General features: G+C 36.9%; 1 protein-coding gene across 2 annotated transcripts in view; it reads left to right on the plus strand.

The window, feature by feature from the left end:
* NAV3 (neuron navigator 3) overlaps positions 1-18347 on the plus strand; it is a 566743-nt gene that overhangs the window by 358402 nt on the left and 189994 nt on the right. Inside the window, exons 6-7 of one of the 2 annotated variants that reach the window (XM_023749753.1) lie at positions 7961-8029; positions 11157-11296. In XM_023749753.1, the coding sequence (XP_023605521.1) occupies positions 7961-8029; positions 11157-11296 (209 nt within the window). The remainder of the gene's footprint in view (positions 1-7960; positions 8030-11156; positions 11297-18347) is intronic. The other variant, XM_023749754.1, reaches the window with a different exon arrangement.

Consider the following 18347-nt stretch of genomic DNA (forward strand, 5'->3'; position numbering starts at 1 on the left):
TGCCTGACTTGTATGTGTTAACCAATCACTGTGCAGTTGGGCATAGTTAATGAATGCCATATGGAAATGAAATGAAATGTTTTAATGACAGATGATATTATTTCTAGTGATTCTTTATATATTACGTTAGAGCCCAGTTTCCCCACCCCCCCATCGGTGGTTGAAAGTTCTGATGTTACCTTTCCACAAATAAAGATTCAGCCCCCACTACATGCCAAGAATTATGCTAGATATGTGGCTGAGAAACTGTGATGCTTTACCTTTCAGATTGCCCACACTCCATTAGAAGACCTGCTTACCCAGATAATTCAACAGGTTCGCTAACAGAGTACAGTGATCAGTGACCACAGTTAGAGAAAAGAGCCCATGGGAAGGCACTGATGAGAGAAATGTCATTTCACTATCAGGAAAATGGCCACTATCCAGCCAAGGAAAAAGTGTAGCTAGAACGGTGTTAAAGGTATCTATTACTGTTTGGAAAAAAAAACAAACCTGTGTGGTTCAGTGGTTAGAGTGTTGGCCTCACCCATCAAAGAATCATGGGTTCAATTTCTGGTCAAGGGCACGTACCTGGGTTATAGGTTTGATCCCTGGCCTTGGTCAGGAAAATATCCTCAGGTGAGGATTAACAAAAAAAAATAACAACAACAAAAAAACAAGTACAGTGGCACAAAGCAATAGCCATTATTATTCTTAGGGATTTTGTGAGCCTAGGAATCAGACAGGGCACACCTCTAGAGGGAGCTGCTGGGAAGCCAAACATCTGAAGCTGGAGAATCCACGTCTAAGGTAACTTCTTATTTCACCTGTCTGGCAGCTTCTCTGGAATAATGGCTAAGCAGGGTCTCTCCAGGACAGCAATCTCAGGGACTGTTTGGAGATAAGGGTGAAGGAAAGTCATCACATTTCTATTTTTGTTGTCTCGTTGAATAGTGATGTACTTCAATAAAGAATAAAATAATAATGTAAGAGTGGAAACAGATGAAGAGAAGGAGGTGGAGAGGAAAAGTTCAGCTTTGGCTTTCATGAATTTGAGATTTCAGTGGGGCCATTTCTAGTGTGGTCCCGGGAGAACAGTCAAGGCCAGAGATAAAGACCTGAGAACATTAGCTTAACTATGTTTATTGATTGAAATCAAAGCAATGGAAGAGATTACTCAAGAAAATTGTATAAAGCTGGGGTGGGAGTGGGGCGAGAGGAGGGCTCAGAACAAAATTCTAGTGACTACATTTATGGGTAAAGAGAGCAAACCACAGAATGTTCCTTTTGAAATATATTCAGAGTTATGGTAGCTTGTTTGCTACCTTCTTAAAGGCAAATTGTGAGGGTTTATTTTGATGTTGAAGAATGCCTCATTTTCTGAGATATTTATTCTTATCTTTCAAATTAGTTGTGAAATCTAGAGTGTAAATCTAACATGAAACTCTGGTTGAAATATTAAATATGCTATATCTTCTAAGCATATCAGAGCTATATATTTTCATATAACCACATATCACAAAACAAAACATTTATTAAATTCTATATTTGAGACACTTTTGAATTCTGTATAGTGCTTAGACTTAAAGGTTCTGGAAGGCTTACCCTGTGTGTGTTGCTTTGAGAAAGATGGTTCTTTAATGTCCTTTGGGACAGTTTCTGGTGATTCATATATATATATCCTATATAATAAAGATGTAATATGCAAATTGACCATCACACCCTCGCACAAGATGGCTGCCACAAGATGGCTGGCAGTGGAGGGCAGTTGGGGGGGACCAGGCCTGCAGGGAAGGGCAGTTAGGGGGTGACCAGGCCAGCAGGGAAGGGCAGTTGGGAGCGAGATCAGGCATGCAGGGGAGCAGTTAGGCGTTGATCAGGCTGGCCAGGGAGCGGTTAGGGGGTGATCAGGCTGGCAGGCAGAAGCAGTTAGGGGCAATCGGGCAGGCAGGCAGGTGAGCGGTTGGGAGCCAGCAGTCCCAGATTGTGAGGGGGATGTCTGACTGCCGGTTTAGGCCCGATCCCACAGTGGGACATCCCCCGAGGGGTCCCAGATTGCAGAGTGTGCAGGCTGGGCTGAGGGACACCCCCCCCACCCAGTGCACAAATTTTGTGCACCCGGCCTCTAGTGAGTGTGTGTGTGTGTGTGTGTGTGTGTGTGTATTACACACACACACACACACTAGAGGCCCAGCACATGAAATCTGTGCGCAGGTACGGTCCCTAGGCCTGGCCTGTGATCAGGGCCATCTTCCCCAGCTGCCTGCAGTCTACCCTGCTGTCATCCACCCCCGGTTCCCCTTTTGCCATCAGGTAATCGGTGCCTGACAGCCAGGAGAAGGGACCTAGAGGTCAGCTATTCCTGCCTACTCGCCGGCTCTGTACCAGGGGTCTTGGCCTGGCAATGCCCACATCCCTCTCCACCCACTCCCAGTTCCCCATTTGCCATTAGCCAATCGGAGCCTGCCGGCCGGGGAAAGAGACCAAGAAGTGGTCAGTGCGCCTCATAGTGATAGTCCAGCAGTTCTGGTCGTTCTGCCTTTACAGTCAATTTTCATATTACCCTTTTATTATTAAAGAAGAGATGAAAATAATTTTTACTCTTATTCTATTTTTTATTAATAATTGTTTCTTGAATCCTGGCCCAGAATTTTGAGGCTAATGCAGCAGCAGAAGAAAAAAAGTTCTGTGATTGATTGGTCATGTGTGCAATGGGCATGGGAGTGGGAAGTTATAAATGATATGCCATATTTTCTCTCCCTGACTAACATGCTGCTTAAAGTTTTTAAAGATAGTGTTTACTTGGAAGTTATTTGAGGAGAGCTGCTTTGATACTAAAAGTATCTTACCCTTTAACATTTGTTACTGCCTACTCTAGATTTCTACATGTGATCTGTTGAATGAAATTATTTAATGTTATCTGTCTGAAAGCTGAAGAGTATCTGTTGAAAGTAGATTTATTTGATATTGGAAGAGTGATTTTCTGTATGACATATAAAATTACTATTATAATATCTTGGAGGTATTTGCAGTTCCACAAGGCAAATAATTAATTGCAAAAGGAGCATTAAAATATTACAATTTGTATTCAGTTGGCAAGAAGATGATATGTTATGACACAATAGAGCACGGATTATAGCAACTAACAAACGAAAGTTTAAATTTCAATACTGCTACTTACAAGAGGTATAACTTATACAAATTACTTAGTGTTCAAATATTACCAGCATCACTCCAGTAAGTTCAATAAAATAAAGAATTCCTGAAAATCAGCAAAAAAAGGAGAAAGAAATGAGAAAATATAAACTGCCTGTCACTTAATAAGGACACAATGAAGATGCGTATGTTTCTGTATTTTCTTTAATATATTTTTGATCATTCCGTTCTTGAAACAATTTTCCTAGCTGAAATGATGTGTTGTATCATTGTTTGATACTACTCCCCAGTAAAAATTAATAAGTCATTTAGCTATTGAACACATACCAACCTCATGAGAGGAACTGAGAATGAAGAAAAAAAAGAATATAATATAATGCCTGGCCTGGAGAGCAAAAAACAATCAGTTCAGGAAACAGACATTTAACCTGATAAATTTCCATATCAACTAAATAGAGAAGAATAAAGACCTATGCACCCGTGGGAGAGAAAACTAACTCTGGACTTGAAACATGCTTCAACTTGAGTTGCTGTCTGGGCAAGATTTTGAAATAGAAATAAGATTTTGTAATGTGGGTAAGAGAAGGAACAGTATTTCAGATGAAGGAAACCTCATGAGAAATTCCATGGAACAATGAGGGGAAAAGGCCACAGGGAAGAGGTGGGGTGACAGTGGAGAACGTGGGGTGGAGGATGTACAGAGGAGTTGAAGCTGTAAAAGAGGGTGGGAGACATGCTGAAGCATCTATAAACCAAATCACAGAACTCGGATTTTATCCTACAGACAAGTACAGTCAACAATTTCAAAGAAAGAGATTGCCATCCATTCTTTCTTGGGAAAGTTAATTCTGTTGGCTGTGAGAAGAATGATTTGATTTGCCTGGAAATAAAAATGGATTGATAACAGAGACTAATGAAGAGGTATTATTAGAGTCCAGGAAATAAATGGCAAGGAAGTAAAAAAAAAAAAAGTGGGTAATTATCAGGACAACTCCATAATGTTCAATGGAGAAACTGTTGGTGACACCAAATTTAAATAGCAAAATCAAAGAGAGAAAGGATGTTTTGAAAGAAGGAAAATGAGTTAGGTTTTGGAATACCTGGCAGAAATGTAGGTGATAGGTCCAGTTGGAATATCTAAAAAGTATCAGTGAAATATTTAGACAGGAGACTCTGAGATTAAGATTGAGTTTTGAGCATAAAATATAGATTTACTATAAAAAGAATGGAGAAAAAATTAGCTGATGCCTAGGATTATGATTTTGAAACTATTCATGGTCATAGTACAAAATTTAGGGGAGGGGTCAATGAGTGGACCTTTATCTGGGAAACAGGAGGAGTGGCTGGAGAGATAACTGTTGCATTAAAAAAAGATGAGATTAGCGTTTCTAGAGGAAGAAAGGAGTCAACAGTATCTGAAGTAGCAGCTGGATACTAAATGAGGCATGCAGGAGATATGTAGATTATGCAGTTTGAATTAGGAAACTACAAGTTTGTTGTTGTTTTTGTCAAGGTTGTATGTTTGTGAGTCTTCTGTAGACACAGCTCCTTCAATGTTATTATTCCTACGAAGCACCTGGGGATTCTGTTAACATGCAGATTCTGATTCAAGTAGGTCTGAGAGGAGACCTGAGATTCAGGCTTTCTGACAAGCCCCAGGTGGTGCCTATTTTGTTGGTCTGTGGACAGCACTCTGAGTAGCGCGGCCCAGTGGTTAGTTAGGTGATTGAAATTCAGGATGTTTACTTTGAGAAGCTTTCCTTGTAGTAAATGGATATTACAGTCCCACCTGGGAATTTGCACTGAGGCTGGATTAAAATGTTCTGGCAGTTTGAATCTTTCTGTGTATTGGACACCAGATGAGTTTCAGCCTTTTTTTTTTTTTAAATTGGCTGTCTCTAGTCTCCTTTTCCCTTCCATGTTAAGGGAAATAAAACTATTCTCTTGATATTCCACTTTATCAAGTAGATGAGCTGATACTTCCTTTAGTAGAACTCACAGTGAGTCTCAAAGTATTTATTTCTTTTGTGCTTTGGTTTCTGATATTTTTACCACTTATTAGCTACATTTGACAACATTTCAGGAAAAAAATATGCAATCTTCAGTCCAGATGTCTGAAAAATCCATAGTTTATTGATGTTCTGACTTTATTAATCTACCCTACTTGCCTCAGAGCTGTGTCTACATGTTCCTTGTGTCTGTTTTACTAATAATTGTGTTAGCTGTATCTACTCGCCTGCTTTTTGATAGTCTGTTTATAAATTTGTAAATTGGAAAATGGTATTATGAGCACTCTTGGGGGGGATGCTTTTCTGCTGTGTAGGAAGTCAGAGCCAGATTTAAACAAACAAACAAAAAACTAAGAAAAATAAGAGCTAGAGGTGTTGTGGGAAGAGTTGGGAGCTTGAGTTGTGTGATAAACATGGAAACTGAATGAGAAAGTAGATGCAAATGACATGGTCTTGATTAAATATCTTCAAGAATTAAAAGGAAAAAGGGAAGAATCAACAATTGAGGTTTCGAGCCCATAGGACTGAAAAAAAATGGTGATGCTGTGAAGAGAAATCAACAAATTAAAGGATCTGATTAGGACTTGGGTAATAAAAGAAGGAAAATGGGGAGTTTAATATAGTGATTTTGAGAATCATGGGAATGGACATCTTTTACTCAGTTGATATTGATAGCTGGGAGTAGGTTGCAGACATTAATTCTAGTTTCTAGTATATTATACTTGAAATCTTAGGTAAGAAACAAATTTCTAAGTGAAAGAATGCATGCAAGTCTTTGAAGAAAGAGGACGTAAGAAAAATCATTTCTTTAAAAGAAAGAAGGCCTTTAAAGGAAAGGAAAAATGGACAAGAATGGTGGTGGGCAAATCCACTGAGCTTATTGGTATGGCAGTCTCTGAAAGAGAGAGACTGGAAAGGCAGAGGGAACAATGAGGCCAAATGCAAAGATGTTAAGAGTATGGTGAGAACTGAATACAACTCTGTGTTCTTTGATTAGCAGTTTCACAAGTGCAAGGGAAGCAAAGCAGAAGCCAAGTTTCAAAAGATTGAAGTAGGAAGGCTTGGTTTAATGATATAGGCAACAAGTATTCTCTTGTATTACATTAGAAAACCCATATGAGCCATGAAACCAAATTGGTTTGGGTCATGTTCCTTGATCTCTCTAAATTTTGTTGTTTTTTTCACTTCTATATTAGAAATTATATTTCTTAAAATGGAAGAGAAACCAATAAGGTAGCTTCAAGTCCCTTGTTTTATTGCCATCTCTCCTGCTAATTTTGTGTTCAGTTTGGAGAGCTACAGGATACCCCACAGTGGTGAACCTTTAGATAGTTCTTACTCTTAGATTGACACAATAGGCTGAGACATTCACAAAAGGTTTTCTTTACTTTAGATACTTTTATTTTTTAATTTTAAATTAACTGTCTTATTTCACTGAGGCACTTCGGTTTTTATTTTAAATTATCCTCTGTTTTTATTGCTACTGAGGTCAGTTGGCCAGTTGACTCAGTGTCCAGTATACTTAGAATAGAGAAAGCAATACTATATGCAAGTAATAACGTATCTCAAGCCCAATGTGAAGAAACAAGTGCTCTGTGAACCTGAAAAGCTTCCTTGACATGAGGATTTATTCCTGTCTAGCCAGGCAGTTTTAAGGACCTGCATGTTCCTACCACAGACTTGGCTCAGCGGGGTAAGAGTTAACTTGGGAAATATGTCATCATCTTAAGAAATCCATCCTTGACTAAGATACCCTTTGCATAGCAGCAAAGCAACTGGATCTACTGCAGCGGGGCTCCAACTGACCCTTCTTCCCTGATTCCAACACCCCATGTTGTTCCTGTTTCCTTGGAGGCCTTGGAAACTATGCATGCAACAACTGTTCAGTCATCCCAGTCACCTGAGAAGTGATTCTCCACACATCAGTCAACCCATGACCATCCCAGGGTGTGTGGACATGTTTCAGGTCTCACCATGTCCTTCAGATCACCAATTTCAGACGCCAGGGATAATTTGGAAATCAGCTTAACTCAAAGTACACATTTTCGTTTGGTTTGTAACATATTCACTGCTCTTCAAAACTTGGTTTAAATAACGTGTTCTTGTGTGGTTTTGATTAAAGATTTTTTTTATTTTAAAATAATTAAGAATTATAATTAAAGAATGCCCAAAAGCTGTCAATAATTGCTGTTTGTTTCTGAAGAATTTAACTCCAATTTAATCTCAATTTTTGTGTAACTCTTTCTCCAGAAAAACATCTGTAGAGTTTACTTCCTTAAAACACTCTATCTAGGATGGAAGAGCAACAATAAATTATTAGAAATCAGATATTTTAATCAGGTGGTTTTGAAACTAACAGGTTAAAATAGCAAATTAGAAGAGTTTATTAAAGAAAATAATGACTCATTTCATATTCTTATTTTCATTTTAACTTTTGGAGGAAGATATCTTTCTATTATATAAGTCAAACTTTAGCTTTCCTGAAGTTTTCATAGTCATTTACAAAGGTTAAATATTTTAAAAGGTAAAATACTACTACTACAATAATGGGAATAGGATCACACAGGCTTAATTTTAAAGTCAACGATGACACTTCGTTACAAGGGGTGCACCCCATTATCTCACAGTGTGTTCATAATCAAATGTCATGCTATATATGTTGCATTATCATAATTTTCTAATTAATTTATTCTTTGTACATGTGTATACATGTTCCAATTGCATTTCATTAACTCATAGTTTCCTTGTAAGTTTGTGCCTTCTTTCCATGTTCAAAGAATCTCTTTAATTCAATTTCTCTGTTTCTCCTCATACAGTCTGGCAGCCAGATATGCAGCTCAGTCTAATCACAGTGGAATTGCAACCAGTCAAAAAAAGCCCACTAGGTCAGTTACTATCTCTAATGTATTGCTTAACAGTGATAATCAAGTAAATGCCCCATGATGCTTTGTCCTATCATTCTAATTGCTTTCAAACATTACATTCTTCTGGATGAAAAGTTTAGAGGACTGAATTCTTCTAAGAGGCTTATTCCTCTGCAGTCTCGGGATGAGCGTGATTGTGTTAGATCATGAAAATGGATTTGGCTGCTTCTACTTTAGGTTTGTCATACATAGTGCTACAACTGGGCTGAAGTCTAGCTTCCAGGCTTAGAGAAAGTCAAGAAAGAAACTGCTTGGAAGAACCCACTTCAGGTCACGGAATCTGGAAGTTACGCACGAACGTTACAATTGCTTTCTGAGATGGGCATGCATTAATTATTGCACATCTTGAAGCAGAATGAAGAAACACTGGCAGACGTATGTGGGGAAGTTAGTACCAGGTCAGCCAGGCCTGTTCTTTTATCTATCATAGATTTAATGCTAGCTTCTTTATGATGTGTGCATTTTAAAGACAGTCTGTTAAAATACATGGCATTTCTGTTTGGAAAATATGAAAATACTGGTATATGAAAATGTGTGGAAAGTGTTTGGTTCCCCTTTCACTGTGAAGTTGCTGAAGGCATGATGGTAGCGTGGAACAGCTGAGCGAAGCCACACCAGATGTGTCTTGTACCCTGATTATTATGTGATTATGTATGCCTCTCATTTGCTGGGGAAGTATCTCAGGGGTGGTTTACTGGTCACTGCTGTGATAATGAATCATGGTGCGCAGTGTTTGACCACAAGGACTGCTTATGATACCTTGACTTGAGGTATGTGCTTTGCCCCTCACCTCAGTTTTCTAAGTTATGTTCATTTCCATAATAATTACAATTATTCTGGAGAGACAAATTAAAGGGGTATTTAATGAAAATTAGAAGAGATGTTATAAATCGAACAGTGAGCTGTCACGTACATAAGCATTTTTATTACCACTTCCAAGACTGATGCATATAAAATATATTTTACGGACTTTGATTTAATAGAACGTCTCAATTTCTTCCTTTTTTCAGCTTTATTCTCATTTCTCTTTTTATTACTTTGATGAATGATCTGGAGCTCTGGCTGCTTGTCAAATGAGGGTAATGAGAAGAGCAAATGGATTTTTAAATTTTTTTTACTGAGAACTAAAGATCACTTGGCTTCATGGGTCACAGTAAAGATTAAAATGCATTTTAATTGCTTTCTAGAAACAGATGAACTTTTATTGCAAGCAGGGCAAGTTTGATGGCAAAGTTTGTTTATGCATGTGAGTTTGGAAAGAACTTTTAAAATCAATGACTGGGTCTACAGGAATAGTTTTCAGATTTATTTTGATTGGGACATTTGGCCAAATTAATTAGTTGAGTCCTTTCTGCAGAGGGCAATCACTAATTCTCAGAATCCCTGTGTCTGTGGTTATTGTGCTTTTACTTACAATGTCTGTTATTCAATTTGAGCAAAAATTTAATTGCTTTAATCATTTGGAAAAAATTCTGATCTTGTGTATGACACAACCTCTCATTAGCAAAATAGTTGATGAGATCTTTATTAGCCACATATTTAAACTCCAAAATACAATCAGCATTTTGAAACTATTAACTATTCCAAGAAATCAAGACTTCTGTTTTTAAGCTGCTATTTGTGTTTTCCTGATGTTCATTCCATTTTGCAATACCCGTTACTGTTTTAAAAAGTGTTTACATTATGTAAGCATTCAATTTCCTAATCACCTATGGAAATAATATATTAAGTAATATTGTAAATTGATTTAAAATGTGAACATTGTCACAACTGGTTGTGAAATTGTGATATATTAGGCACCAATATAACAGATATAAACATTATTTTAGACATTTTATAAAAGATACCAGTAAAAAAATGTAGTGATGTTTTATAAGTTCTGGGTTATTTTTGTGTTGTTTTTTTTTCTTTTAAAAAGGAAATTATCACAGCAGTACACAGTGGCATTCACATGGTGGCAGCAAACACTACCAAGTGGATAGCAACCTTTACTGTCATGTATTTAAATATATCTCAGAATGCCAGTATTAGTTCTTAATTTCTAGTTTTTAATTTATGTGGATCGATTTTATTATATGTACAAGATATGTTAGTAGTATAAAATATAGCAATTGTACATTTTAAGCACAATTCACGAAAAAATTTTGATACTTAAAATTTTAATATAGATATCATTTAAACAGTAAAAGAAATGATCCAAACTGATCTTTATAGTCCAAATACAATAACTGAAGATTGTAACTTTCTGTCAAACTTCCTCTAATTTCAAGACAGTCTGCACATATTTCATAATGCCCTGTCCTTCATAGACAAAGAATAGCCAAAGCTACTGTCAGTGTAGGTGTATTTTAAATTGTCTCTCTGCGAACAGAGATTTCCTTCTGCTGAGACCTGTGTCTTTCTTGTTATAGTTCTTCTATGATCAGTTGGCTACACTTGTGAGGTGCTTACTTTGGCAAGAGAATGAAAGTTTTTATGACAATGAGATTGATCAGAAATGAATGGACTTATGACCTTGCTCTGCACTCAAGCTTTTAGAGTAGCTAGCTAGCTTAAGTGTTCAGTAAGTAGTTGCTCTTTGCAGTTGGTTCAGTAACTTCATTCTTCTTGTTATTGATGTACAAGTTGATTTAGGATACAGCTACCGGAGATAAAAACAAATATCTATACAGTGATAAGAACAGCTTAAACAACTGCAGGTAGCTGGTTAATGCCCTGAGAACATAATAAAGTGTTATTATTTCCCTCACTTTTTATGTAATTGTTACAGTACTTTTAAGTCAAATTTTTATTCATCAGGGTATGGTAAGTATGGTTTCTTTCCGTTAAAGGTGACTTGATTTCTAATTGCTCTATATTATTAAATACTTTGGAGCTATATTTATTGAAAAGTGAAAAAAGATTTTTTTTCTGGAGATTCTCACACCTTAGCTATTTATTTGTCACGTAAAACAACATTTTCTGCTGCGTAGATTTTAGAACGTCATATGTTGTGATTTTCCTATGAACACTTCCCTGCTCAGAACCTCCTGCTCCACAGCTTTTCAGAATGTACAATAATGATGTAATTTTTCTTGTACTATTTCAGGCTTCCAGGACCTTCTAGGGTGCCCGCTGCGGGCAGCAGCAGCAAGGCCCAGGGAGCCTCTAACTTAAATAGGAGAAGTCAGAGCTTTAACAGCATTGACAAAAACAAGCCTCCAACGTATGCAAATGGCAATGAAAAAGGTAAGTGTCAGCCTGTTACCGCATGATGGTATGTATCCTTACAGCATGATGACATCAGTTGAACATATGTGTATCATAAATTACATACTAAATGCGATATTTGAGCAGAGCAGTGTTACAGCTTTTGGGATGGAAATGTTACCAGTGAAGTTTCCTGTGTTTTCTAACTGCCCCTCCTGAATTCCAGCTTTCTTCAGGGCTTTTCTTATCTGAAGATCATTTTAAAGATACAGACTCATTTATGTTTCAGTGGTTAATTGTATACAGAGTAAGATCTCTTTCTCAAATAGTTTCTCCTGGAGGCATATAAATAGCATTTTCTTTTGTCTTCTCATGTTTTATGAACATGTATCCTAAAATCATATATCTATATTAAATTATCTGAATCCTTAGCTTTAGTTAACATAAATAAGTACCATAGTGTTTTGGGCAATTAAGGTTGGAGCATAAACATTTGAGGGATAATTATGATGGGTATTTAATCTTTGAAACTTGTAAAGAAACAAATTATTCATGTTTATTTTATTTTCTTGAAAGAATGCATAATAGAAATATTAAAACTCAAAGTTATCAGCAAGAAAGAACACAGTGGAAGTCTGTGCTAAAGTGAGGTTATATGTTAACTGTATGATGCACAGTTTTCTGCAATGTCCATAACGTGCATTTAAAGAGGTGCTGGCTTGATGCATCTCACCGTGGAGCATGGGTACAAGCAAGCGAGTATGTAGTTTACACCTAAATCATGAGAAAAATCAAGATCCTATACTGTTGTAAGCAATGTGACTGTGTGAGGGACTACGGCATTCTGCTGGATTTTGAAGTAGCTTTTTCAAATCAATAGAACTTAAACTTCTCTACACAATATAGAACTCTACATGCAACAATACATGAAACTCAAAAGTGACAAATATGTTTAGTTAATGTAACAGTTGGCAATTTTCGTTTAACTAATTTAACCAGGTAGGAACTTTTTTGCTCAGATTACATTTCAAGTTGTGTCCTAGATGATTTGATTAGGCAGCTTTCTCTTACTCAGACAAGTTGACTAGGAATTAAGTACTTTTGTGAGAATTTCCCATCATTAATACAAAACTGGACAGACCATAAATTCCTGAAAGCAATGTGTTTTTTTTTTTTTTATTGATTTTAGAGAGGAAGAGAGAGAGAGAATGAGAGAGAGAGAGAGAGAGAGAGAGAGAAACATCACTGATGAGACAGAATCATTGATCTGCTGCCTCCTGAACACCCCCTACTGGGGATCGAGCCCCCAACCTGGGCATGTGCCCTTGACTGGAATCAAACCCAGGACCTTTCAGTCTGCAGGCCAACGCTCTATCCACTGAGCCAAACCAGTTAGGGCAAAGCAATGTGTTTTGATCCTGAAATAGCTCCAGTTTTTTAACCTAATGGAAAAATAAGAAAATAATGGGTATTTGGAAGTTAGGTGTTTGTCTTCAAGATATAGAATAAACCATTGATTGAAGAACCTAAGATGTATTACCTAAGACTTCTATTTTTCAGGGGAGAAAAAGGAGAACAATTTCTTATCAGAAAAACATTTCCCTTGTTTTGAGACTTCCTGGAAAGTGTCATACAGAGTCTGTATGTAATGTGAAATTCTAAGGGAAACTAAACATATATGGAGTTGTCCTGAACAGGCTGCTTAAGTATCCAATTTAGCTATGTGATACTACAATTATATAGTATTTTTCAAGCAATTACTAATAACATTGACAAAGAGACCTAGAAATGCCTTAGATGACCTAACACTTTGATATCATAATGTATCTGAATTTTCCTGTTGTGTGAAATAATTTTAAAAAATGTCTGTTGTTTAAAAGTAAAAATCCAAAGGTAGTTAAGCAGTCATATATTTTCATAGTCTCTCAGTCTCTCAAGTATATTTAGAAAGCAGTGCTAAATTAGAAAATAGCAATATTTACAGTAACCACAAGGTGGAGACAGATGACATACATTTTGAGGTTCTTGACCATGAAAAGCAGATATCCTTAGGTCCAAAACTAGAGCAAAAGACAAAAGTTTTCATGGCGAGTTAGCCATTACTTTTAATTCCAACTAACTAAAAATTCCAAAATATTTAATGTGTGTGATCTCATATTCACAAATATTTATAATACCTCAAATAGTCATTAAATGCCTAAAAGTTGCCAATAATAACTTTAGTATAAATTGTATCATACGATATAATATATCTATCTGGAATTTGTTTTACATGCTACATGGCATTTTCTGTAAATAAAGAGTTACAAATTTATGTCAATATATCCAATATCCAATATCAATGTTTCTAAATTAATATTTGTGTCATGATATTTTATATTTCAAAAACATAAATTATGAGAGCAAACAAAACAATAATGAACATTTCATATGAAACTATTTATAATTTTTTCTTTACACTATTCCAGTGGTATATCTATTTTGGTATGAATATCTTATTTAACCTTTTTGACATGAAGATTTGTAGTGGTGGCATAACTTATATAACAATACAAGATTCCATCTGCTGACAAGTTGATCTCTGTCAAAGCTAATTTGCATACATATCCTGGCCATAACTAAATGAGATTAAAATTAAATAAGAATTTTCAAAGGTTATAGTATTATAATGACAGAATTCAGACAGTACTAACTTTAGTATTCTAATTCTAATTGCTATTTCTTAAAATTCTTAGAAATTATAACTCTTGAAATTAATAAATTAGGATATTTTTCTAAAGGATTAACCAAATTAAACTCTCATGTGCTCTCTAAATGCTTGTAAGTATAAATATACTTTCTTCCTTCTTTTACAAGTCTTAGTTGATGAGTGATATGAATGTATTGAAGAATCTCTAGAATTTATAATAGACTAGAGGCTCAGTGCACAAAATTCAAGCACTTCAGGGGGTGGGTCCCTCAGCCCAGCCTGCACTCTCTCACAGTCTGGGAGCCCTCAGGGGACGTCCAACTGATGGCTTAGGCCTCCCTGAGGCAGCGGGCCTAGGCCATCAGTTGGACATCCTTAGCGCTGCCGCGGAGGTGGGAGAGGTTCCTGCCACCACTACTGCGCTTGCCAGCCATAAGCCCAGCTTCTGGCTGAGCGGCGCTCCCCCTGTGGGAGCACACTGACCACCAGGGGGTAGCTCCTGCATTGAGCGTCTGCCCCCTGGTGGTCAGTGCGCATCATAGCAACCAGTTGGTCAACTGTTCGGTCAATTTGCATATTAGCCTTTTATTATATATGATGACAGTAAAGGTTTATTCACAATTAAAACAATTTCATTTCCCTGTTGAAAGCACAGTAGCTTTTCACATATATGGGATTGTAAAATAGCTTATTTGCAAATTGTGTGACATCTAATGAAAGGAAATCATAGAGAATCATAAACTGCACTTCAAAAGATACATCTCACATTACTTTAATAATAATGTTCATTTCAGTGTTTCACTAAATGAATTAAATATCAGTCAACATGGGCATAGATTATCACTAGAAGAGAAGGCTGAAACAGAAATGCTGAAATTGAAGGCAATGTCATCCCACCATTCTGTTGAAATGGGAAAATTTTTTCTCAAAACAAGTGGTGAAATGAAGATAGCATTGTTTCTAGAAAAATCATTTCTTTTGAGAGTCCAAATTTATTATCTTGGTGAACTGCCATTTAGAAACTAACAATGAATAAGTAATATGTCCTGACACCAGATTTATCACTTTGCCCATGGTGACAAGAGTACTCTAGACAGATATATGCTTTAAAGAAACATCAAATATTTGTTCACTGGGAATCAGGGATCCTAAGAAAACGATGCCCTGATTCATTTGGACATACACTTTATGTTCCTGAAGTAAATTATCATAAGAAATCATTCTTGTTTGATAAAATCTGGATAAGTATGAAAAAGTTTAAACAGCTTGGAATTATTGGGAATGTTAATATTCCTAGCTCTATCTGGAATTCAGTTTCTAAATGATGGTCTGTAAACACTTATTATTTGACAGTTTGTTAGCAGAGAGTTGTTTTTCCATGTTGCTAGGAGACATGCCCCAGCACCGGAGGGCATGCTGCCGTCTTTTCCTTGTTTCTCCCGTGTGATGTGTACATTGTAACTGTGCATTGACTGAAGACCACCCATCCCGTCTTCTCCTGGGTCCTGATGAAGTATCTTCTGGGTGGAAGTGTTTACTTTCATTGACACAACATACATCTAATAGGATCCATACTAAGAATTTAGCAACATTTTTAATTGAACTTTTGAAAACTATAAGGTTTAATGTGAATGTTGATTAGCCATGGAATTTTGACTGCTATAAATATAGATATCTAGTTCTTAAGTATTTTCTCCATTTTCCTTTTAGGGGAATGTAAATCCTTTGACACCCCTTCGCCCCCGAGATTAACTAATTTAGGCAGTACTTTTTTTATTTAAATTTTATTTTATTTTTAATTGGTTTTTAGTGAGAGAGGGAGAGAGATAAACACTGTTGTGAGAGCGATTCATTGATCGAGCGATTCATTGATCGACTACCTCCTGCACAACCCTTACTGGGAATCAAGCCTGCAACCCGGGCATGTGACCTGACCGGAAATTGAACTGGCATTTCAAAACAGGATGACTAAATTTTATTTTTAAATTACAGTTTACATTCTATATTATTTTGTTTTAGTTTCAGGTGCACAGCATAGTAGTTAGACATTCATATATTTTATAAAGTGTCCCTCCCCCCGATATTTCCAGTACCTATCTGGTACCATATATAATTATTACAACATATTGCCTATTCCCTATTTTGTACTTTACATCCCCATGACTATTTTGTAACTACCAATTTGTACTTTTTAATCCCTTCACATTTGTCACCCATTTTCTCCAGCCATCAGACTTTTCTCTGTATCTGTGAATCTGTTTCTGTTTTGTTTGTTCATTTATTTTGTTCTCTAGACTCCACATATAAGCAAAATTATATGGTATTTGTCTTTCTTTGACTGATGACTTATTTCACTCAGCATAGTACCCTCTAGGTTCATCCACGCTGTTGTAAATTTTAAGATTCCGTTCTTTTCTATGGCTGAGTAATATTCCTTTGTATATATGTACCACAGCTTTTTTATCCACTCATCTATTGATGGGCACTTGAGTTGCTTCCATAACTTGGCTATTGTAAATAATTCTGCAATAAACATAGGGGTGCATATAATTTTTAGAATTAGTGTTTTGGGTTTCTTCAGATATACACCCAGAAGTGGAATCACTGGGTCATAAAACAGTTCCATTTTTTTATTATTTGAGGTCACTCCTTACTGTTTTCCCATATACACCTGTCTGCATTCCCACATACAATGCATGAGCCTTCCCTTGGCACCTCATCTTCACCAACACTTGTTGTTTGTTGACTTGTGGGTTGTTGTTGTTTTTATTCACTCTGTAATGACTGTGAGATCAATGAACTATTTTATTTCTTTTTTCAAGGCAATGCAGATATATTTCATTTATAGTCCTTCACTGATTATTTAATTATGTATTTTGCCATGACTTTTATTTTCTTAATACTTATATAAGCCTGAAAAATAATGTTTACATGATAATTTCAACTTACTCTTTGGGATTTTCATGAGGCAACATAATTAGGTACATATATCAGGTGCTATGGTTAAATAGACACGGGAGCATATGTTGTTTGCTCATGTATAAATGCTCATAGTGAGGTGTATACATATTATACATGCCTATACAGAAATTGCATACTTTTTAAAAACTAGCTGGTGGATGGAAGCTTCCCTAAATTTTACAATACTCCACCAAGTGGCACTCTAACATTGGGAGTGGTACAAAATAAGCATGTGCCGAATGCTCAGGGCCTTGGATCCATGTTTTTGCTGAGTCATAAAGTTGATGATGGAGGCATTGCACAAGCAATCATTTATGGAAGAGAGTTTGGTGAGGTGAACAAGGGGCCAGCAGGTCCCAGTATGTATATATATTTGGATTTGAATGCTACTTTTTTTTTTTACTTTTTAAAATGTTCAAAGGTATTTTGGTGTGTATTATGAGATGAGAGTCTAAATGTATTATTTGCCAAACTAATTGCTATGGCCACATTGATTAATCTTTTTCTCCCTTTCACAGTGTTCTGTGATGCTTAAATTGTCCTAAATTTATCAGGAGACATATATATCACTGAGTACAATGCTGCTACACAGTGAATCCTTTCAAAAGAATCCTGCTGTTGTCATCCACATTGTTTTTACTTTTGTTACCATTTGGGTTGAAAGCTGGTTTGCTTCCATTTAAGTAATACACTATTCAGTGAGAAGGAGGAGATAAATAGTTGAGTATGTTCCCTGTATCCTTTTTGAGGCTAATAACACTGTTGGCACATCGAGCTAGATTCTAGAGCAGCGGTTCTCAACCTGTGGGTCATGATGCCTTTGGGGGTTGAACGACCCTTTCACAGGGGTCGCCTAAATACATACTGCATATCAGATATTTACATTATGATTCACAACAGTAGCAAAATTACAGTTATGAAGTAGCAACAAAAATAATTTTATGGTTGGGGGTCACCACAACATGAGGAACTGTATTAAAAGGTTGCGACGTTAGGAAGGTTGAGAACCACTGCTCTAGAGCAAACTAAAGTTCCACAGAGAAATCTCCTAGATGAGGAGGAAAGGTAGGGAAAATGGGAGATATCTGTAATACTATCAACTAAAAAAATACATATATATATATATATATATATATATATATACTAGAGGCCCCGTGCACAAAACTTTGTGCACTGGCGGGGGGGGGGGGTGTCCCTCAGCCTGGCCTGTGCCCTCTCACAGTCTGGGACCCCTCGGGAGATAACGACCTGCTGGCTTAAGCCCTCTCCTGGGTGGCAGAGGGCAGGCCCAATCCCTAGGTGTAGCCCCTGGTCGGGCTCAGAGCAGGGCTGATTGGGGAGTTGGGGTGCCGCCCTGTCATGCACAGAGCAGGGCGGATTGGGAGGTTGTGATGCCACCCTTCAGTCACACTCAGGGTAGGGCCGATTGGGGGCTTGGGG

Source organism: Myotis lucifugus, unplaced genomic scaffold (genome assembly GCF_000147115.1).
Source record: "Myotis lucifugus unplaced genomic scaffold, Myoluc2.0 scaffold_9, whole genome shotgun sequence".
Classification (NCBI taxonomy): Eukaryota; Metazoa; Chordata; class Mammalia; order Chiroptera; family Vespertilionidae; genus Myotis; species Myotis lucifugus.